General features: G+C 45.4%; 6 protein-coding genes across 13 annotated transcripts; 3 read left to right on the top strand and 3 right to left on the bottom strand.

Moving 5' to 3' along the window:
• The first annotated feature begins 33 nt into the window (after window positions 1–33).
• LOC135334843 (alpha-tocopherol transfer protein-like) lies at window positions 34–1,777 on the top strand. The gene is made up of 3 exons (XM_064530202.1): window positions 34–672; window positions 1,368–1,478; window positions 1,531–1,777. Exons 1-3 carry the CDS (start codon window positions 85–87, stop codon window positions 1,666–1,668), a joined length of 837 nt encoding a protein of 278 aa, XP_064386272.1. The 5' UTR covers window positions 34–84; the 3' UTR covers window positions 1,669–1,777.
• Window positions 1,725–2,576, bottom strand: LOC135334857 (transcription and mRNA export factor ENY2-like). Of its 2 annotated transcripts, none has more exons than XM_064530219.1 (5): window positions 2,436–2,576; window positions 2,247–2,330; window positions 2,130–2,200; window positions 1,923–1,997; window positions 1,725–1,866 (listed from the first exon to the last, which is right to left on the bottom strand). In XM_064530219.1, exons 1-5 carry the CDS (start codon window positions 2,456–2,458, stop codon window positions 1,796–1,798), a joined length of 324 nt encoding a protein of 107 aa, XP_064386289.1. In that variant the 5' UTR covers window positions 2,459–2,576; the 3' UTR covers window positions 1,725–1,795. The 2 variants fall into 2 exon arrangements, with proteins under 2 accessions (XP_064386289.1, XP_064386290.1); XM_064530220.1 differs by having other exon boundaries at window positions 2,397–2,541.
• LOC135334813 (sperm-associated antigen 16 protein-like) lies at window positions 2,489–5,914 on the bottom strand. The gene is made up of 18 exons (XM_064530152.1): window positions 5,680–5,914; window positions 5,586–5,632; window positions 5,505–5,532; window positions 5,308–5,390; window positions 5,121–5,260; window positions 5,004–5,072; window positions 4,852–4,959; window positions 4,747–4,807; window positions 4,631–4,687; window positions 4,399–4,497; window positions 4,127–4,341; window positions 3,490–3,650; window positions 3,353–3,437; window positions 3,184–3,310; window positions 3,066–3,131; window positions 2,884–3,013; window positions 2,762–2,826; window positions 2,489–2,699 (listed from the first exon to the last, which is right to left on the bottom strand). Exons 1-18 carry the CDS (start codon window positions 5,912–5,914, stop codon window positions 2,592–2,594), a joined length of 1,884 nt encoding a protein of 627 aa, XP_064386222.1. The 3' UTR covers window positions 2,489–2,591.
• LOC135334797 (transportin-1-like) lies at window positions 5,877–10,495 on the top strand. Its single transcript, XM_064530123.1, has 12 exons — window positions 5,877–6,014; window positions 6,113–6,454; window positions 6,545–6,760; window positions 6,814–7,055; window positions 7,110–7,170; window positions 7,230–7,697; window positions 7,748–7,972; window positions 8,514–8,600; window positions 8,750–9,104; window positions 9,546–9,991; window positions 10,040–10,151; window positions 10,219–10,495. The coding sequence occupies exons 1-11, from the start codon at window positions 5,913–5,915 to the stop codon at window positions 10,145–10,147; spliced, it is 2,652 nt and encodes an 883-aa protein (XP_064386193.1). The 5' UTR covers window positions 5,877–5,912; the 3' UTR covers window positions 10,148–10,151; window positions 10,219–10,495.
• A 420-nt stretch (window positions 10,496–10,915) lies between these two features.
• Window positions 10,916–12,329, bottom strand: LOC135334841 (cyclin-D-binding Myb-like transcription factor 1). The gene is made up of 7 exons (XM_064530200.1): window positions 12,168–12,329; window positions 12,047–12,123; window positions 11,921–11,999; window positions 11,760–11,871; window positions 11,593–11,702; window positions 11,191–11,544; window positions 10,916–11,138 (listed from the first exon to the last, which is right to left on the bottom strand). Exons 1-7 carry the CDS (start codon window positions 12,259–12,261, stop codon window positions 11,056–11,058), a joined length of 909 nt encoding a protein of 302 aa, XP_064386270.1. The 5' UTR covers window positions 12,262–12,329; the 3' UTR covers window positions 10,916–11,055.
• A 29-nt stretch (window positions 12,330–12,358) lies between these two features.
• Window positions 12,359–21,930, top strand: LOC135334806 (lysine-specific demethylase 4C-like). Of its 7 annotated transcripts, none has more exons than XM_064530141.1 (18): window positions 12,359–12,599; window positions 12,739–12,914; window positions 12,999–13,304; window positions 13,392–13,545; window positions 13,594–13,782; window positions 13,843–13,929; window positions 13,986–14,298; window positions 14,356–14,771; window positions 15,286–15,350; window positions 15,606–15,711; window positions 15,774–15,878; window positions 15,939–16,022; window positions 16,083–16,574; window positions 16,680–16,835; window positions 17,042–18,413; window positions 18,746–20,666; window positions 20,783–20,844; window positions 21,640–21,930. In XM_064530141.1, the coding sequence occupies exons 1-13, from the start codon at window positions 12,471–12,473 to the stop codon at window positions 16,104–16,106; spliced, it is 2,154 nt and encodes a 717-aa protein (XP_064386211.1). In that variant the 5' UTR covers window positions 12,359–12,470; the 3' UTR covers window positions 16,107–16,574; window positions 16,680–16,835; window positions 17,042–18,413; window positions 18,746–20,666; window positions 20,783–20,844; window positions 21,640–21,930. The 7 variants fall into 7 exon arrangements, with proteins under 7 accessions (XP_064386211.1, XP_064386208.1, XP_064386210.1 ...); XM_064530138.1 differs by having other exon boundaries at window positions 17,034–18,413; XM_064530140.1 differs by having other exon boundaries at window positions 16,680–16,852.
• The last annotated feature ends 413 nt before the right edge of the window (window positions 21,931–22,343 follow it).

Here is a 22,343-nt window from a genome sequence, read left to right as displayed (position 1 = left end):
AAAATCAGATATGCGTACATATTCTATAGAAAAGTACCAAACAAACTGGGAAGAGGGGCGTGGCCTCAGGTCTTAGTATAGACAATGGCCAGTTTATCGTCCCTCAGCGGAGACACACTCAAGAAGGCACAGAAAGAGTTGTTTGAAGATCCTGACAAGAGACTGGAGGTCATCTCACAGCTCAGAGACAGCATCGAGCAATGGACGCCCACTGTTGATGACCAGTATGAGCAAAACCTCATATTTGCTCGGAAAGAGGACAAGTTTCTGTTGAGGTTTCTCAGAGCTAAGAAGTTTGATGTTGATCGCTCGTTGAAGTTATATGTCAACTACTACAAGTATCGTAGCAAGTATGCCCATATACTGGGAGAGATGAGTGTGTCGTCAGCCGAGGGGTTGCTGAGTGGAGGAGGATTGTGTGTACTGCCACCACGCAATGGGCCTAGGGTCATCATCATACGTGTAGACTGTTTTGACTTTGACAATATAGTGCCAGGAGATTTGCTCAAGAGTCTATTGTTGGTGTTTGATAGGATACTGGATATTGATGAGGAGGCACAGGTGCACGGTTTTGTGGTGGTAGAGGATTTGTCTGGCTTCTCTCTAATGGCTGCCATGCACATTGCAGGACAAGAGGCAGTGAGGAAGGGAGTGCTAGTAGAGCTCATGCAGGTGGGTACACTGTGGGTACACTGTGAGTAGGTCTGTGTATGTTACCACCGAGTGCTAGTAGAGCTCATGCAGGTGGGTACACTGTGGGTACACTGTGAGTAAGTCTGTGTATGTTACCACCGAGTGCTAGTAGAGCTCATGCAGGTGGGTACACTGTGGGTACACTGTGAGTAGGTCTGTGTATGTTACCACCGAGTGCTAGTAGAGCTCATGCAGGTGGGTACACTGTGAGTACACTGTGAGTAGGTCTGTGTATGTTACCACCGAGTGCTAGTAGAGCTCATGCAGGTGGGTACACTGTGGGTACACTGTGAGTAGGTCTGTGTATGTTACCACCGAGTGCTAGTAGAGCTCATGCAGGTGGGTACACTGTGGGTACACTGTGAGTAGGTCTGTGTATGTTACCACCGAGTGCTAGTAGAGCTCATGCAGGTGGGTACACTGTGGGTACACTGTGAGTAAGTCTGTGTATGTTACCACCGAGTGCTAGTAGAGCTCATGCAGGTGGGTACACTGTGAGTAAGTCTGTGTATGTTACCACCGAGTGCTAGTAGAGCTCATGCAGGTGGGTACACTGTGGGTACACTGTGAGTAGGTCTGTGTATGTTACCACCGAGTGCTAGTAGAGCTCATGCAGGTGGGTACACTGTGGGTACACTGTGAGTAAGTCTGTGTATGTTACTACCTTCCTCTAGGAATCATTCCCTGCACGCTTCAAAGGCATCCACTTGCTCTCTCAACCGTGGTACTTTAGTCTAGTGTTCACTATAATCCGCCCATTCCTCAAGCAAAAGCTGCGAGACAGGGTAAGCCTCTCTGTGTGTGTGTCCATGTATTAACCTCTCTCTATGTGTGCAGTTTCAGTTGCATGGGACTGACTATGACTCCCTGCATGAGGTCATTCCCCCTGAGTATCTACCAGAGGAGTATGGGGGTACATTGTCAGCTGTTGAGGAATATGCTGCCATCAAATTATTCCCAACTGGACAGAATTAACTTAATTCAATCATGCTTGTATAATCATTTTATACAGCCTTGCCATTTATATGAAACAGTTCAAACTAGTTTTTGTAAATCATTATTATTGACAATGTTGACAATGAGAGCATGCATGAAGTGGTGATTAAGTTTGCTTCTCTAAGTATTCTCGTATGCGTGTCAATAGCTCCTTCTTGACAGCATCAGGTACAGAGGCTGCATGTGGAGAACAAGCAATGAGTATTGATAGACTATTGATGGCACTTGCATACCCCGTGCTTTGGGTGTGATTTCTTGAATAAGACCATCTACAGTGACATTACTGAGGCCCTTCTGAGTGATGATACCTGCCAGAAATACACACTAACACACACACACATTCTTTCCTGAGTATATAAAGTACATCACTGCATAGTAGAAATAAAAACTGATATAAAAGCAATACACACAAGTGATGGTTATTAGTGTAACACACACACCTCTGCAATGGTCCTTCAACTGGTCCCTCCAACCACACTCTCTTAGACGACCACGCAATAGCTCTTTGAGTCTGTACACCAAATGCTTTAGTTCAACTATCAGAATCAATCACTTACTTATCTCTCTCTCCACTTTCCTCCAGCTTTTGACTGACTTGTGTTCTGATCTGCACTTCCCTTCTCTTCTTGTCTGTCTGATAGCTGCAGGGACCAGTATATAGTACAGTATGGTATATAGTACCGGTGTTGTAAGGCATACACACTTACTCTGTCATTATTGCTGCTGCAAGTTTCTAAATAATGCACCTTTCAAGTTCTCCTGAAAACATACCGCGGCTCGACCTCGAACGTCACGAATAAATAATTACTGTCATATCCACATGCCATATCCCTCTGTGTACCTACTACTAGGTCTAGTGTACCATAGTCAGTCACAAACAATAATTGCTAATATAATGTCAGTTATTGCCATATAGTGACTTCTCCACATGAGCTTGCAGAGAAGAGGTTGTCAGCTTGATGGTTGAGCAACACATTCAGTACAGGGCTATCTCCCTCCAGCCTCCATTCCTACACACACACACACACGCACACACACAGTCAGTACTCACACACACACACTATAGGCTTACCTTGTCAGAGGCAGCATCCACAATCCTCACACACCCATCATCACTAGCACAGCACACAATACTACCTGCATATAACCAGTGGAGAGGTATGATATATAGCACACTATATAGTAGGTACTTACCTGCTGGGTCCACGGCCAGTGAGTTGAGAGCACATGGTCCCAGCTCCCAGTTCTTGTTAGGTCTCCTCTTGGAGCGGAGGTCCCATTGTATCAGAGCTCCGAAACAATCACAAGAATACACTTCATAACCCTGGTTGAACACAGTTGTCATGGCAACAAGGGAGGGAAGGGGAAGGGCTTACTTGGAGTGTGGGTGCTACTGCATTGCAAGAGTTAGCATGACCATAGAGAGTCCGCGCACACAAACCCTACACACAAGAAGACATTATTACTATAACAGGTCTACTGACTGCTCCTCACAGTGCGTAGGTCCCACAGAGAGATGGTCTTGTCAGCAGAGGCTGTCAATAGTGTACTAGAATAAGCCATGAATGAGAGGCAGTTGATGGAGTTAGCATGGCCACGCAGAGTGGTCACACACACACCCCTGCATCAATAATAATAGGTATAATATACAAGCATTCATTACCTGTCAGTATCCCATATCTTGGCAGTATGGTCCATTCCACCAGATGCTAGTAACACACTGTCCCAGTGCCAAGAGCAGCTCCACACTGCACAACCAGTATCTACAATGCTGGTCACTACTACACACAAGCACGTCACCTGGTTGCTGGTGCTCTGAGAAGGTATTGATACATGATGATGTGTTCCAGAGTTTCACTGTCCCATCTCCCGAGGTAGAGGCCAGACACAAGCCATTGGGCGAGTACTCCACACAAGACACCCAGTCATTGTGTCCCTCACCACTCAACACTAGCTCTCCACTGAAACCAACACTTACTGTCAACACCAATCAATAGACCAATGGAAGGGCTACAAATCCATTACTAAGGCAGGCCACACCAATCTTATGTTTCACGGATTTTCGAGTCATATTTTTGCAGAATGCCAAAAATAAACCAATTAGTGGTCCAGGTCAGAGGTCAGAATGGCCACATGATCTATCAAAATGTATTGCTAAAGTGACTTTTTGTGGTTTGTTGTGACTCCGTTATAGTGGTTTTATAGTGATATTCATCGATTTCCCCCTTTTTGCCTGTCACCCTGGTCTGTTTTGGAGATTAAAAGTCTGTGAAACATAAGATCAATTTGGTGTGGCCTAAGATCCGATTTCTGTGAAACAATTTATTTACTCAAGTCATGGGATATAATTATAGCCCACCCTTCTTCTTTTTGGGCCCTAAAGCAATTCTTGATTTAATTTAAAGCATGCCATTCAATGCATCCTTCATTGACTTACCTTGGAATGCTCCACATTCTCCAAGTGTGGTCATCACTAGCACTCACTAGTAGTGGCTTGGTGGGATGGAGGGTAGTACAACTGATGGGGTACTCACTGGCTGCTATGACAGAGTGTGACTGGAACCCAGCGGTGCGAGTGAGGTGAGCACACACAGGCTGTCTACTAGTACGGTATGGATTAGGGGGATCACTGGGAACCTCTCTCATCACCATCTGCATGAACAAGGATTAGCTGACTAACTTAAGCCTATAAAGATGTACAGTATGTACCTTTGGTGGTGGTTTGCTGGATGGTTGTGTGTGTTTGTTGTCAGTTGGTGTCTTGTCTTCAGTCTGTACAGAGTGTAGTGTGGTCTGTAGACTGCCCACCTGTATATACACAGCAGCTAGTAAGAGGTGTGTGTGTGTGTGTATATACACAGCAGCTAGTAAGAGGTGTGTGTGTGTGTGTGTGTGTGTGTGTGTGTGTGTGCGTGCGTGTGTGTGTGTGTGTGTGTGTCACCTCAGAGACTGCCCTGTCCCTCTCCAAACACACCAGCATCTTCTCTCTAGTCACAGTCTGCATCACCACGTGCATAGCATGAAGGACTCACACTCATAATAGCACATGTGCAGTACCTGGTACTTGTGTTGTAGCTGTTGTAGCACTGGCTCATAAGTACTATAGTGACTCTTCATTCTGTGTGGACAATGGTAATGTTAGTAGAGGGAGGGAGGGGTCACCTCTTGAGGTCAGAGAGCAGCTTGTCCTTCTCTTGTACCACTCTCCTGTGGTGCATGCGATGATAATCACGCTCCTTCTGCATCCGAACACACCTCTCTTTAGCCAACCTGTACTCACGGTGTAGCTACTACTAAGTGTGATCACACGTTACCTTGCAGCCTCTTTGTAACGCTCTAGTTGGGCAGAGGTCTCCTCCAGTGATACCTCCAGGAGCCTGTTCCTAGGGGGGCACTGGGTATAGAGCCGCTAGTGTGTGTGAGAGGCTTACTGAGCATACACATGAGGGAGTTGACTGTGTCCACTTCCCATTCTCTGATACCATTCTCTCTCAAACACACCGGCAGTATCCAAGAGTCCATTCTGCACTAGATAGTTGCGTACAAAGTCCTCCACCACTTCAGCATGGGCCTGCATGACACACAATGACAAGATATGACGCACACACACACACTCACAGTGTCTGGTAGGGAGGCTGTAGCTGGGGTTGCTTTGATACCTGCTGTTACATTCTGTACAGCAGCACTAAGATCCTCATCACCTGCACACACACTTCTCACAGTACACACACAACACACACACACACACACACTTCTCACAGTACACACACCTCCACACACAACACACACACACACACACACACACACTCACTCACCAGAGGACACACTCTCACTCACTGGCACCTAATGTGGGGGGGGGGGGGTTAGGGGTATACTAGTTTATAGTATATCCTCACCTCTTCATATGTGAAGCCATCATCACTGTCCCCCTCCAACAGCTCCTCTACACAAGCAGAGTTGATAATAGCTAGTCTACCATCATGTACATACCTTGCAAGTAGTAAGTGTCTTCCATTTGTTGTAACGTCTGTGTTGCTATGGCAATCATACAGTATTTGGTAAGGGGTCGTATGAAGCCCCCCCCCTCATTAACTAAAGGGGCGGGGCTAGAGATAGTGGCCACGTGGTCGAGGCTAAAGAGATAGCCTTGTGTAGCTAGCTGTTCCGGATCCGGCCGACCCTGTACATTGTGTGGAGAGTACGTTGTGAGGATATTAGCAGCCATGTCTTGGAGTCCTGACGAGGCGAGCTTAACGCAGATTGTCCAGTTACTTCGCGAGAGTCAAGCGAGCGCTGACACTGAAACACAGAGATCTGTAGAGCAGGTACACAAACACACGTACACAACATACACACACACACACACACACACATAGGCTAATACAAGGTACATGTGTATAATGAGCACTGTGTGTGTGTGCAGCGACTGGAAGCCCTCAACCAATATCCTGACTTCAACAACTACCTTGTGTTTGTGCTCACCAAGCTAAAGACTCACAATGTGTTGGACGAACCCACGAGGGCTATTGCTGGACTCATACTCAAGAATAATGTCAAGCAGCATTACGTTGGCTTCCCCCCAGAGATTAAGACCTTCATAAAATCTGAAAGCTTGCAGATAGTAGGTGATCCATCAGCTCTCATCCGTGCGACCGTTGGTACCCTGATTAGCACTATAGCTAACAGGGGAGAGTTGGTTCACTGGCCAGAGCTATTACCAGCACTCTGTCAACTCATTGACTCTCCTGATACATTCGCCTGTGAAGTAAGTGGTTCTAACTACTGTTGTTACTTGTGTTGACTGTGTGTGTGTGTGTGTGTGTGTGTGTGTGTGTGTGTGTGTGTGTGTGTATAGGGGGCGTTTAGTACACTCTTGAAGATCTGTGAAGATTGCTCGGACCAACTTGACTCTGATGCTCTCAATCGTCCTCTCAATGTTCTCATTCCAAAGTTCATTCAGTACTTCCATCATCAGAACCCGGTCATTCGTTCCCATGCCATTGCCTGCTGTAATCAGTTCATCACTAGCCAACCACCAGCTCTGGTCCTCAACATAGTGCCCCTTATAGAGGTGCGTGTGTGTGCAGATGTACTGACACCCCTAACCCTAACACACATACACAGGGTCTATTCTCAGCCAGTGGTGATGACAGTGGAGAGGTGCGTAAGAATGTGTGCAGGGCTCTAGTGCAGCTGGTGGAAGTGGGGGCCTCTGATCTACTCCCACACATCCATCCTATAGTGGAGTATATGCTCATACGCACTCAGGATAGCAATGAGGTGGTTTCACTTGAAGCTTGTGAGTTCTGGCTGACATTAGCAGACCAGTCCATCTGTTTGGAGGCTCTCTCCCCTTACCTACACAGGTTCAGTGCTACCACTATAGTGCGTGCCTGTCTTACTCCCCTCTCTCTGTGCAGGGTGGTGCCTGTGCTGCTCAATGGCATGAAATACTCTGGTTATGATGTCCTCTTGTTAAAGGTACCCCCCCATTACCCCCTCTGCCCCCCACATATTACCCCCCTCTGCCCCCCCGCTAGTGTGATGTGGATGACCAAGATGTTCCAGACAAGGAGACAGATATAAGACCACGATTCCACAAGGCTAAAACACAAGGTGGCGGTGATCTGAGTGATTCTGATGATGAGGATGACATGAGGAAAGAGGCTCTGACTGACTGGAACCTGCGCAAGTGTTCTGCTGCAGCTCTGGATGTGTTGTCTTGTGTGTTCCACGAAAGCCTGCTCCCTGTACTACTGCCCATACTCAAGCAGAACCTACTGTCTAGTGATTGGCTGGTTAAAGAGTCAGCTATCCTTGCTCTAGGTGCAGTGTCTGAGGGTTGTATGGAGGGCATGATCCCACAGCTTCCAGAGGTGGTCCCGTATCTCATCAACTCTCTATCTGATGGCAAGGCTTTAGTGCGCTCCATCACTTGTTGGACATTGAGTAGATACTCTCATTGGCTCATTGCTGACAACCAACACCTCCAGCAGCTCATGGCAGAGGTTGGTGACACAGTACAATATACTAGTGTGTCTAATCCTCATCTCTATAGCTACTCAAGAGGATACTGGATCCTAACAAGAGAGTACAGGAAGCGGCTTGCAGTGCGTTTGCTACTCTGGAGGAAGATGCTTGTACAGAGCTAGTACCTTATCTGGGGGACATCCTCAAGGTCTTGATGAGTGCTTTCAGGCGCTATCAGACTAAGAACCTCATCATGCTTTATGATGCTATTGGCACTCTGGCAGACTCTGTAGGCAACCACCTCAACAAGCCAGTGAGTGTGTGCCCTGTGTGTGTGTACCACTTGTCATGTCTGCCCTGTGTGTGTGTGTAAAACTTGTCATGTGTGCCCTGTGTGTGTGTGTACCACTTGTCCTGTGTGCCCTGTGTGCCCTGTGTGCACCACTTGTCATGTGTGCCCTGTGTGTGTACCACTTGTCCTGTGTGCCCTGTGTGTACCACTTGTCCTGTGTGCCCTGTGTGTGTGTGTGTGTGTACCACTTGTCATGTGTGCCCTGTGTGTGTGTGTGTACCACTTGTCCTGTGTGCCCTGTGTGCCCTGTGTGTGTGTGTGTGTGTGTGTGTGTGTGTGTGTGTGTACCACTTGTCATGTGTGCCCTGTGTGTGTGTGTACCACTTGTCCTGTGTGCCCTGTGTGCCCTGTGTGTACCACTTGTCACGTGCGCCCTGTGTGTGTGTGTGTGTGTACCACTTGTCCCGTGTGCCCTGTGTGTGTGTGTACCACTTGTCCTGTGTGTGTGTGTGTGTGTGTGTGTGTGTGTGTGTACCACTTGTCCTGTGTGCCCTGTGTATAGGAGTACATACAAGAGCTGATGCCTCCGCTTATTGACAAGTGGAATACTCTCAAAGATGAAGACAAAGATCTTTTCCCACTGTTAGAGGTAAGCTGCTCTCTATATAGACACATAGACACATCCTACCTGTAGCCAGCGTTTGTAAACACATTTTTTTTTATTTTCCCGTTAAAAGTACCAGATGTGTGCGTTCACCCCCTCCACACACACACACACACACACACTACCCTCCACAGTGTTTGTCTTCGGTTGCCACAGCGTTGCAGTCTGGCTTCCTCCCATATTGTGAGACTGTGTTCCAGCGCTGCGTTTCATTGGTCGCACAAAACCTCCACCAAACACAAGTGGCACTAGCTAATCGGGAGAATATGGCACCTCCAGACAAGGAGTTTATGATAGTAGCACTGGACCTATTGTCAGGCCTGGCAGAGGGATTACAGACACACATAGAGAAGCTGTTGGTACAGAGCAACCTGCTCACACTGTTGTATCAATGCATGCAAGATGACACTGCTGAAGTCAGACAGTCCTCGTTTGCTCTATTAGGGGACATCACTAAAGCTTGCTTCCAACATGTCTATCCCAGCATTGGTAAGCATGTGTGTATAGGCCTGCTTTGATGCTCGAGACATAGCCTCAAAATAACAGTCTACATGTATTTATTATTTGGTCAACTTGCCTATTATCAGCCAGCTGGGTGTCATACAGGGGGAAAGGAGATCCCCCCTAGCTCCAATCCCCCCCCCCCCCCCTTTTTTTGCATTCAGGTACTAGTTGTATGACTGAGTGTCCATAGCTGGCAATTTTACAGGTATTGAAATAACAGTTGACCTTTTTTTAGCAAAATGTTATCCTCTACTTCAAAATGACCAGTAACGCGTATAATTCATACCACTGACTCGGTACTCACAAAACACCCGGACAATTATGCCAGGAAAATTCTTACATGTATCCCAAAAATGTGCATATTGTGCTCAGACTACTGTGATGTGTGTGTCACTGTGACTGTGTGTGCGTATGACATCACTACAGGTGACTTTATGAGTGTATTGAGCAAGAATCTGAATCCACTCATGATCTCTGTGTGCAATAATGCCACCTGGGCCATTGGTGAGCTGTGTATTCAGTTAGGAGCTGGCATGAAGGACTATCATTCTCTGGTCCTCTCTCAACTCATTGACAACATCAACCGTCCTGGTACTCCTAAGACCCTCCTCGAAAATACAGCCATTACGATTGGTCGACTTGGTCTAGTATGCCCTACAGAAGTGGCCCCCTACCTACCTTCCTTCATTGCCATGTGGTGTACTACACTGCGCAATATTCGAGACAATGATGAAAAGGATTCTGCCTTTCGTGGAGTGTGTTCTTTGATCAGTGTGAATCCATCTGGTATCTTGCAGCACTTTATGTTCTTCTGTGATGCCATAGCTTCTTGGTCTGTTCCTAAAGATGACTTAAAGGCAATATTCCACAAGGTACACTATATCTACTTGTCCATATGCTAATGCTGTGTGTATGTGCAGATCTTGCATGGCTTCAAGAATGAAGTGGGTGACTCGAACTGGAAAGCGTTTGCTGACCAGTTTCCTGCTGTTTTGAGGGACAAGCTGGCGGTTACCTATGGTGTCTAGCTAGGTATGTTGTGTCTGTGTGTGTGAACTGGCCACCTTGGCTCTCACTATTGCCTTTATTCCTGCCACAGGCCCAACCCGTCGGCCCGATGACAATATGTGTTCAGTTCGTGTGTGCATGATCCCTAGGCCAATTCACAGAGCAAGAAAAGGTCATTTTCTTTTTTGTTTGGAGGCAAATTTTCTTTTTCCGTTGCCCCTGAGGCACTAGGACTGATTTTCATTGTAGACAAAGTACTGCTTTTAGCCTCCAGCCTAGGCTGGCCTGCTCTAGTAGGTGTATTATTTATTGCTCGCTTTTGTACTATGCTTGTATGTTTTTATGAGATCATTGTTGCATTAAGAAAATTGTACTCATAATTATGCATGGAATAAAGAATGATTATACAAGTTCTGTGAATGAAATGACTATTCTGATAATCTTATTGAAGCCCACTCCAGTGGGAGGAGTCTATTCTGTCAGCTCATAATCAAAGTACAGTAGAACCTCGATTATCCGGCTTGGCAGTTTTATTGTTATCAGATCAGAAAATGGGCGTGTCCCTCAAACCAGCACGAGGGTTGCAGCTGTTACCATGGAGACATGCCTGCTTATCTTCTGCGCATGCGCAGACAACCATGTGGCACTGCTGTTTATCAATAAAGTGGGTGGATCAAGGCGTGGTTATCTATTCGATTATCCGGCATATTCACTTATCCGGCCTGCTTCTGGAACCAAGGTGTCCGGATAATCGAGGTTCTACTGTACATATACACAAGATTAACAGGTCAAAGATTAACAGGTCATAACAATTTTTTATATTTTCATTACAAGCCAATTAAGCAACAGATTATGAAAGGAGAGCCATATACATGATTGCCTGCATGCTAACAAAAGAATGTAAGCATATAGCGTTCAGTCCACCTGTCTAGTTAACTGAATGAGAGAAGTTTTGATGGACCAATCTCTCCAGTGCAGGTAGTCTGTGTTCCAACAGATATTCCAGGTTATCTACAGTTTGGTCATGAGTATATATCATACACAGTAATAATGGTGGCTGTACCAGAGAACGTATTGTGTTGGTAGCGTGGAACACCTCTCCTTAAAGCAGTCCATTTAGTGCGTAGATAGCTGGCAGATCGTGCTGCCTCCCAGCCCTCACATAGACACGCCCACTTGACTGCATCCTCTGTCTCCACACACGCACCAGCAAGGCTATGCAGCAGTTGAACATCATCACATTCGCTCCATGTCTTCTCCCCACCACTCTCCCGCCATGCTTGCAAGTGCACCCACTTCTGACGACATTGGAAACCATTTCTTGTACGTACGCACTCAGCTATGTTCTGCCAAGACTCAGTTCCAAGTGATCTCACAGCCCCACTCAACCTCTCTTCCTCACAAACACTCCACTTTCCTGCACACAAGACTACATATTTATATACAAGCACTAGGAATGGATTACCAACACGTTCTCTGTGCTTGAGATTCCTGTACTTGTCCTGAGCAGCACGCCCACTCACACCTAATTCTCTCCCAATAATGGACCATCTGTTGCCATGGAGACCTTGTAGTCTGCATAATGTTGGTACACTGTACCTCTAACCTTTAACCCTTGACCTCTGACTTTACCTCATAAGCTCTTTTTCTTGACTACTACTCCATCTACCGACGTAGTTCCGCACGTTAAACAAATGAATGACTTTTGTGTATATGGTGAAGATTGGACGTTGTATTCCTTTAGCTGCATGGGTTACAAAGAATGAGAGGACATACTCTAAACCTGCACTCACCAATATCTCGGTAGAAATCACTTCTTTCTCCTCGTTTCCTAGAGAATATGAACTCATCCAAATCACGAACGTCGTTCTCCTGTAATCACCATATTAATAGGACACGTGTTGTGAAGCATATAATACCTGGATGAAGTGGTCCACGTTGCTTCTGAGGAGTGCTAGCTCATCAGGACTCCATCGTCCTCTCTTACAGCTACCAACTGGATGAGTGTGAGTGAGTGAGGCTCTGGCGCTAGGGCGGTACCTTGTGTGTCAAGCTCTGCTAAAGGCAGTCCTCTCACCCACCGTTCGTGGAGATCTTTGTACCCGTCCTCTTTACCTGTACCATCATCTGCCATTGCATTCTAGCTCAATCTAGCTGGTGAAGCATTCTTGGTAATGCCTACCCTGGGGTCAAAGTACATACATTATTGCGTTACAATGGAAAAATAATGGCTTGGCCCAAGCCCTTGGGAACATAATGTGGGCGTGGACAAAAAGTAAAAAATACTAGCTGTTCACTATAATACTAGCTAGCTCTCTCTTAACTTGTCTAGCTTCTCTGAAGATGGCGGCTTGGACACTCGGTAATGGCGGAATAATGACTTTTACTCCAACTTGGGAGCAGTTCCAAGACTTCCAAGGTTTTATCTCCTATATGGAGGAACAAGGAGCTCATCATTGTGGTGTAGCCAAGGTGGGGGCGTGGTCACTGTGTACCTATATCAATATAGTGCTCCCCCTCCATATGTGGGCGTGGTTACTATACCGTGCACACACGTACACACATACAAAGTAAGGTAGTCGGTGTATACTGTGTACACACACACACACAGATAGTGCCCCCCAGAGAATGGACCCCTCGATCAAACTATGACAACGTTGGAGACTTGGTTATTCAGAGTCCTATATCACAGACAGTCATGGGTCAGCAAGGTGTGTATCAGGTGTACAACATTCAGCGGAAACCTATCACTGTAAGAGAGTACAAGATATTGGCCAACAGTGACAAGTAAGTACCCCCGTAGAGGGAGCCCATTGCTAGTACCCCCCTAGAGGGAGTCCATTGCTAGTATCTTCCTGCCACCTCCCACAGATATTGCCCCCCCAAAGCCAAAGATCACGAGGAACTAGAACGCAAGTTCTGGAAGAATGTCACGTTCAATGCGCCCTTATATGGTGCTGACCTAGCTGGTAGTCTAATGGACCCAGTACTGGAAGAATGGAATATTGACCATCTCCCTTCTATACTCAACCGTCTATCTGAACAAGGTGTCAACATCCCAGGAGTCAACTCAGCATATCTTTACTTTGGTATGTGGAAGACATTGTTTGCCTGGCACACAGAAGACATGGATCTATACAGCATCAACTATCTTCACTATGGTGCTCCTAAAGCATGGTGAGTTACATGTAGTGTGTGTGTGTCCCGTACACACCCTTACCACTCACACGCCCTCACTACTCACACACCTTCTGTGTGTGACAGGTACGCCATTCCACCAGTGCATGGTCAGAGATTGGAGAGACTGGCGAGGGGACTCTTCCCAGACTGTTTTGATGGTTGCTCTTCTTTCCTGAGACATAAGATGTCTGTCATTTCTCCATCGACTCTGAAGCACCACTCTATACCATTCAACAAGGTCCCTAACGCGGCCTATGTTATGTAGTCCTTATCGTTCCATTCACAGGTAGTACAAGAGAGTGGAGAGATCATCATCACCTTCCCATATGGATATCATGCTGGATTCAATCACGGTTTCAACTGTGCTGAGTCAACCAACTTTGGAAGCCTTAGATGGGTAGAGCTAGGACGCAATGCATCACGTTGCTTGTGTCAAGAAGACAATGTGAGAATAGACATGGATCTCTTTGATGCTGTGAGCACACCCACACACCCACCCACCCATACACACACACCCACCCACACACACCCACAGCTGGTTCCAGTGGACAGGAAGAGGCCTAACTCACCACTACCAGAGGAAGAAGGAGACACTGCCAATAAGAGAAGTAGACTACAAGAGGTACACAAGTTGCTTGCTAGAGTACATGTACTACTAGCTGGCACTATTGTGTGCAGGACTGGACTGTCAAGTTGAAGGGCCTATGGCAAACTGAGCCACGGGATTTTGCTGTTGAGAAAGCCTTCAACGAGGTCATATCTCAAGAAGGCAGCATGTGTTGTGTGTGCTCCATGTTTGAAGCCCCTACTCCTTATAACAGATGGACAAGGGAAGAGCTTGAAGCTAAGACCTCTTGTCTGAGATCCCAGGCAGCCACTAAGCCACTCAAAGTGGTGGTACAACGTGCACTCGTGTGTTTACCTCCCTCTGTTAGCAGCTCTGAAGACAAGGTCCTAGTATGTCATCAATGCTCTATATCTGTACACAAGTGTAAGTCAACACAGCAAGCATGACGTGCAAGCAGTATGTGTGTGTCATCCCTTGCAGCTTGTTATGGAGTTAGTGGTGTGGTGGCTGGGGATTGGTTGTGTGCACGCTGCTGTGTAGGTGCCTCTGATGCAGAATGCTCTCTGTGTTTACTGCGTGGAGGAGCCCTCAAAGCCACTGATGGAGGACAATGGGCACATCTTGTGTGTGCAGTGTCTATACCTGAAGTATCTCTTGCTGATCCTGCCAAGAGGGAGCCTGTTCTTACAGACAATATCACCAGAGCTAGAAGAAAGCTTCGGTGTAGTCTATGTCCTAGTGTGGCAGGCAACACCACCTCACGTGGTCACGGTATCTGTGTTCAATGCATACAGTCCAAGTGTTGCTCTCCCATGCATGTGAGCTGTGCATTGTATAAAGGCCTCATCATAGAGAGACGTGGTTCTGCATCAGGATTCCTGTGTTCTAGACACTCTGTAAGTGTGTGCCTGTGTGTGGGTGTGCTGTGTTGTGTAGCCCCCCTTGTCTCAATGTGTGTGTGTGTGTGTGTGTGTGTGTGTGTGTGTGTGTGTGTGTGTGTGTGTGTGTGTGTGTGTGTGTGTGTGTGTGTGCGTGTGCGCGTGCGTGCGTGTGCTGTGTTGTGTAGCCCCCCTTGTCTCAATGTGTGTGTGTGTGTGTGTGTGTGTGTGTGTGTGGGTGGGTGTGTGTGTGGGTGGGTGTGCTGTGTTGTGTAGCCCCCCTTGTCTCAATGTGTGTGTGTGTGTGTGTGTGTGTGTGTGTGTGTGTGTGTGTGTGTGTGTGTGTGTGTGTGTGTGTGTGTGTGTGTGCGTGTGCGCGTGCGTGCGTGCGTGTGTGTGGTGGGTGTGTTGTGTAGCCCCCCTTGTCTCAATGCTGTGTGTATGTGTGTGTGTGTGGGTGGGTGGGTGTGCTGTGTTGTGTAGCCCCCCTTGTCTCAATGCTGTGTGCTTATCCCTACTTGTATCCTAACAGAGACAGTGTGGCACTACACAGACTCTGTGTCCTGGGGAAGAAGTGTACGTACTTCAAGACAAGAGGTACTTATCAGCTAGCTAGTACCTTAATGTTACTAATATAGCTAAATTAAGTCTGCTCTAATGCATTCATGAGCTTTTGAGAGTGTGCTAAGCAAGCTTATCTGTATCTGACTTCAAACTTTCCGTTTAACTTCATATTGTGCTAATGAATTTGCTACAAATCCGAAAATTAGTATCCTAGAAACAGAGAAAAATATGAAAACACTACCCTTCTATAATAGTGACCTTTGTTTGACCTCCTTCCTCTGTGTGTAGGTATGTAACAGGTCATGTCAAGAGTGTGGAACCTGTTGCTACTTATCGTGTTGAGTTTGATGATGGCAGTCTGTGTTCTGATATCACACTTGCTGATATTGTGGAGGTACACCTACATACCCTTCCACACCCACACACCCCCACACACACCCACACACACGCACAAAGGGTCCGTCTGCTCTGAGCCCAGGGAGTAAGGTGCTCATACGTTGGTCCGATGAAAAGCTGTACAATGCAACTCTCTTATCAGAAATTGCCAGCTCACTGTATGAGGCAAGTTTCTCCCTCTGTGCGTGTGCGTGTGTGTGTTATCCAGTGTGCTTGTGTGTGTAGGTATCTTGTGTGGCTGGTGGTTGTGTAAGTGTATCTACTGATATCTACTCCACTAAACAAAAACTGCCTCGCAAAGTTCTCAAGGTAATAACTATCACATAACTATTATTTCTAGAGTGAGTTTTTTGTTGTTACCCACTGCAGGAAATGTCTGCTGCCAAACTGTAAACATTCTCTTTATTTTAGTGTCTCTTCGTATTTTTATCACATCATCCATCGATCCTTCCCACAGTGATTTGTATTATTTTTGCTTATTGATTACTATGTAGCCCGCCCACTCTTGGCCACTACTGGGTACGGATGGGGCTGTACTCTGGCTCCCACCGTGTGCAATAATTACAAGGAATAATTGTAGTCTCACCGATATAAATAGCACCAGAGTATTGCACCATGTAGTATCCAATGTACAGGCCTCGAGGCACAACCGCCTACATAGCGTGAAATTCTCGAGGCACTTATTATTTTGTGGCAATCAAAGCTATGCATAGCCTCGATCCCAGGCCGCACTTCACTCATGGCGCTCTACATGGTGCGCATGTCATGATAGAGCACATGTCATTCGAGACATTAAGTATGTCATGTGAGACAAAGAGAGATATGGTTAGACGAGGTGTACCCTGCCGGCTGTCACCTTTGGTGAGCGCTATAGCTAGCAAGGTGGTAATTAGACATTATATTATAGTGACAGCCTTGTGTTAAAGTAGCTCTGTCCTTATATTGTTCTCTCATGTCTTACCACAGATAACTACTCAACGCTGCACAGCACAGGATTCAGCATTCAATCACTCTCATAATTTTATTGTCATTTCATCTTTTATGGGGGACGCCCCACTCTTAATTTTTATCACTGAATGGCTGCTGACGTACTAAGAGCACTACAAGATACGACAGGAAAGGGTCAGTATAATAATGATGTAAGTGATGTAGTGTACTATCTTCTGGTATTCAGCCCCTTTAATGAGCACAGGATTATATAGATCTCCAAGCCATTAGTTACATCACTATAATTATGCAATTATCTGCTGTATTTCATATTGTAATGATTCATTGGGTACTGACTTTATATGGATGTATGGATGGTGCTATGATTCTTAGCCTTCCAGGCCGCAACATAGAATGCTGGCTTTCTGATCGAGGAGGAGATGATCTGTTATTGGCCGGGGATGGAGTGGATCTACCTCTGAGAGACAAAGTCATGTATGAATATTCTGTTGCTTGTACATTTTGTAGCATTATCAGTAATTGACTCTAGAGTAGCATCTTGAGCTCCCCTGCAGGCAGTGTATGTGATTTTCTGACAGGAAAGGCTACTCTAAACAGAGGGAGTCGGCCACACAAGGTATAGTCTAATAATTATTGTACAGTACTTAGATGATCTTCTCTGTTTTGGGTCAGATGCAATTGCTTAAGAAATTGATTGTGTACCAGCATTAGGTAGTTAACTCCACTTATGCATTGACCTCTACGTGTAGCGGGAAAGTTCGTTATTTGAGCCCTCGAGAAATGTTGTATAGTTGTTCACATTTCAATGCCAGGAAACCATAGCTTTGCATGGTGCGTGTGAGTGTCTTCCATTTATATTACATGAAGTGTGAAGTGTGTTGTAAGTTTGTACAGAGAGGACTCCCATGGTGGCAATGATCTGATGATGGCTCCACTGCTCTGATGGACCAATGCAGGAGAAGTTATTCTGTATAATTATTACATTAAATTAATGTATGCCACTGTTTGGATCGGTTTCTGTTCTGCTCAGCTTCTTCCTCCAACTTGCTTACGCAGGCTAAGCTTATTCTTAATTAGTTCATTCTTAGTTCATTCTATAGTCTAGTATTATTGTCGGTTTGGTTGTTTTATGTTTTTCACCTGGTCATACGGAATCACTTCATTAATTTTTATACAGTGCAGACCACACCTCTATCCACACATTGTACCTGCACATCCTGTATATATGGGGCCACACCCCCACTCACTGTACTGATATGTGGTCACACCCCCATACATGGTAACCCTCTTGACCACACCCCAATCCTATGCTGTGTTTTTGTGTACAGTACACACATCATCCGTGTCTTTATCCCCACACCTAGTCGGAGGGAGCAGCAAGTTCTACTAAGAGCCAGCATCACCAACTAACCAACACACTACAAGACCTACCTACTACCAGCTAGGACAGCACACCACCCGGGACAGACAGACTCTACTATACCATGTAATATGCCTTTGTATTACGATCATGATACAATTTGCTGCCCTCCCTCGCCCATGGATTGAATAATTATGGACACTCGCAGGACAACTAAGAGACTGACACACAATAATAGACTGTTGCTTGTACATTTCGTAACATTATCAGTAATTGACTGTAGAGGAGCATCTTAATTTAGCTCCCCTTTCTTCATCACTCAATCTGCAGGCAGTGTATGTAATTTTCTGACAGGAAAGGCTACTCTAAACAGAGGGAGTCGGCCACACAAGGTATAGTCTAATAATTATTGTACGGTACTTAGATGATCTTCTCTGTTTTGGGTCAGATGCAATTGCCTTCAATCACTAGCCAGTTTAAAACATTTCTTCTACTCTTGGCTTAAGAAATTGTATTTTATTATTGTACCAGCATTAGGTAGTTAACTCCACTTATGCATTGACCTCTACTACTGTGTAGCGGGAAAGTTCATTATTTGAGCCCTCGAGAAATGTTGTATAGTTGTTCACATTTCAATGCCAGGAAACCATAGCTTTGCATGGTGCGTGGGAATGTCTTCCATTTTTATTACATGAAGTGTGAAGTGTGTTGTAAGTTTATACAGAGAGGACTCCCATGGTGGCAATGATCTGATGATGGCTCCACTGCTCTGATGGACCAATGCAGGAGAAGTTATTCTGTATAATTATTACACTAAATTAATGTATGCCACTGTTTGGATCGGTTTCTGTTCTGCTCAGCTTCTTCCTCCAACTTGCTTACGCAGGCTAAGCTTATTCTTAATTAGTTCATTCTTAGTTCATTCTATAGTCTAGTATATTGTCGGTTTGGTTGTTTTATGTTTTTCACCTGGTCATACGGAATCACTTCATTAATTTTTATACAGTGCAGACCACACCTCTATCCACACATTGTATCTGCACATCCTGTATATATGGGGCCACACCCCCACTCACTGTACTGATATGTGGTCACACCCCCATACATGGTAACCCTCTTGACCACACCCCCAACCCATGCATTGTGTCGTACATGCTGTGTTTTTGTGTACAGTACACACATCATCCGTGTCTTTATCCCCACACCTAGTCGGAGGGAGCAGCAAGTTCTACTAAGAGCCAGCATCACCAACTAACCAACACTACAAAACCTACCTACTACCAGCTAGGACAGCACACCACCCGGGACAGACTCTACTATACCATGTAATACGCCTTTGTATTAACGATCATGATACAATTTGCTGCCCTCCCTCGCCCATGGATTGAATAATTATGGACACTCGCAGGAGACTGACACACAATAATAGACACCAAAGGGCCAGTTACTGTATCATGTACGAATATTCTGTTGCTTGTACATTTCGTAACATTATCAGTAATTGACTGTAGAGTAGCTCCCCTTTCTTCATCACTCAATGCAGGCAGTGTATGTGATTTTCTGACAGGAAAGGCTACTCTAAACAGGGAGTCGGCCACACAAGGTATAGTCTAATAATTATTGTACGGTACTTAGATGATCTTCTCTGTTTTGGGTCAGATGCAATTGCCTTCAATCACTAGCCAGTTTAAAACATTTCTTCTACTCTTGGCTTAAGAAATTGTATTTTATTATTGTACCAGCATTAGGTAGTTAACTCCACTTATGCATTGACCTCTACTACTGTGTAGCGGGAAAGTTCATTATTTGAGCCCTCGAGAAATGTTGTATAGTTGTTCTCATTTCAATGCCAGGAAACCATAGCTTTGCATGGTGCGTGGGAGTGTCTTCCATTTATATTACATGAAGTGTGAAGTGTGTTGTAAGTTTATACAGAGAGGACTCCCATGGTGGCAATGATCTGATGATGGCTCCACTGCTCTGATGGACCAATGCAGGAGAAGTTATTCTGTATAATTATTACACTAAATTAATGTATGCCACTGTTTGGATCGGTTTCTGTTCTGCTCAGCTTCTTCCTCCAACTTGCTTACGCAGGCTAAGCTTATTCTTAATTAGTTCATTCTTAGTTCATTCTATAGTCTAGTATTATTGTCGGTTTGGTTGTTTTATGTTTTTCACCTGGTCATACGGAATCACTTCATTAATTTTTATACAGTGCAGACCACACCTCTATCCACACATTGTACCTGCACATCCTGTATATATGGGGCCACACCCCCACTCACTGTACTGATATGTGGTCACACCCCCATACATGGTAACCCTCTTGACCACACCCCAATCCTATGCTGTGTTTTTGTGTACAGTACACACATCATCCGTGTCTTTATCCCCACACCTAGTCGGAGGGAGCAGCAAGTTCTACTAAGAGCCAGCATCACCCACTAACCAACACTCTACAAGACCTACCTACTACCAGCTAGGACAGCACACCACCCGGGACAGACTCTACTATACCCATGTAATACGCCTTTGTATTACGATCATGATACAATTTGCTGCCCTCCCTCGCCAATGGATTGAATAATTATGGACACTCGCAGGACAACTAAGAGACTGACACACAATAATAGACACCAAAGGTCCAGTTACTGTATCATGTACGAATATTCTGTTGCTTGTACATTTCGTAACATTATCAGTAATTGACTGTAGAGTAGCATCTTGAGCTCCCCTTTCTTCATCACTCAATCTGCAGGCAGTGTATGTGATTTTCTGACAGGAAAGGCTACTCTAAACAAAGGGAGTCGGCCACACAAGGTATAGTCTGATAATTATTGTACGGTACCTTCTCTGTTTTGGGTCAGATGCAATTGCCTTCAATCACTAGCCAGTTTAAAACATTTCTTCTACTCTTGGCTTAAGAAATTGTATTTTATTATTGTACCAGCATTAGGTAGTTAACTCCACTTATGCATTGACCTCTACTACTGTGTAGCGGGAAAGTTCATTATTTGAGCCCTCGAGAAATGTTGTATAGTTGTTCACATTTCAATGCCAGCTTTGCATGGTGCGTGGGAGTGTCTTCCATTTTTATTACATGAAGTGTGAAGTGTGTTGTAAGTTTGTATAGAGAGGACTCCCATGGTGGCAATGATCTGATGATGGCTCCACTGCTCTGATGGACCAATGCAGGAGAAGTTATTCTGTATAATTATTACACTAAATTAATGTATGCCACTGTTTGGATCGGTTTCTGTTCTGCTCAGCTTCTTCCTCCAACTTGCTTACGCAGGCTAAGCTTATTCTTAGTTCATTCTTAGTTCATTCTATAGTCTAGTATATTGTCGGTTTGGTTGTTTTATGTTTTTCACCTGGTCATACGGAATCACTTCATTATTATCAGTGCAGACCACACCTCTATCCACACATTGTACCTGCACATCCTGTATATATGGGGCCACACCCCCACTCACTGTACTGATATGTGGTCACACCCCCATACATGGTAACCCTCTTGACCACACCCCAACCCATGCATTGTGTCGTACATGCTGTGTTTTTGTGTACAGTACACACATCACACATCATCCGTGTCTTTATCCCCACACCTAGTCGGAGGGAGCAGCAAGTTCTACTAAGAGCCAGCATCACCAACTAACCAACACTACAAGACCTACCTACTACCAGCTAGGACAGCACACCACCCGGGACAGACTCTACTATACCATGTAATACGCCTTTTTATTACGATCATGATACCATTTGCTGCCCTCCCTTGCCCATGGATTGAATAATTATGGACACTCGCAGGACAACTAAGAGACTGACACACAATAATAGACACCTAACTGCATTTTTGCCATTAATATAATAAAAATAATTTTGCCATTAATTAATCATTAATTATAGCGGAATCATGCATGCCTGCATGATAGTAGTCTCATGAATGAGTCGTCCTTTGTCCCACATGCATGCCTGCATATGATATAGTAGTCTCATGAATGAGTCGCCCTTTGTCCCAAAGAATAGCCCCGCCCACTTACTATGAGTGCTGCGCTTTAAATATGCTTGTAGCTGTGTACGTGTATGGCAGCATGATGGCTACTCTATCCCTCTCTCTGCAACGGAGGGAGTACCACCATACAATGGACCAACCAACCACTCCATCATCCTGCCACTTGAACAGGAGGAGAGAGTGCTACCTATTCCAGTGGGTAAGTTACTGTGTGTTAATATTATTATTAAATAGCTTTGAGCTTGTGTGCATGGATTATCTTTGTATCTAGGTTAGTACTGATTAGAGCGTTGTACAGTTG

Source organism: Halichondria panicea, chromosome 4, assembly GCF_963675165.1.
Source record: "Halichondria panicea chromosome 4, odHalPani1.1, whole genome shotgun sequence".
In the NCBI taxonomy this organism is placed as follows: Eukaryota; Metazoa; Porifera; class Demospongiae; order Suberitida; family Halichondriidae; genus Halichondria; species Halichondria panicea.
The sequence above is the reverse complement of the archived record's forward strand: the minus strand, read 5'-3'. Positions and strand labels throughout refer to the sequence as shown.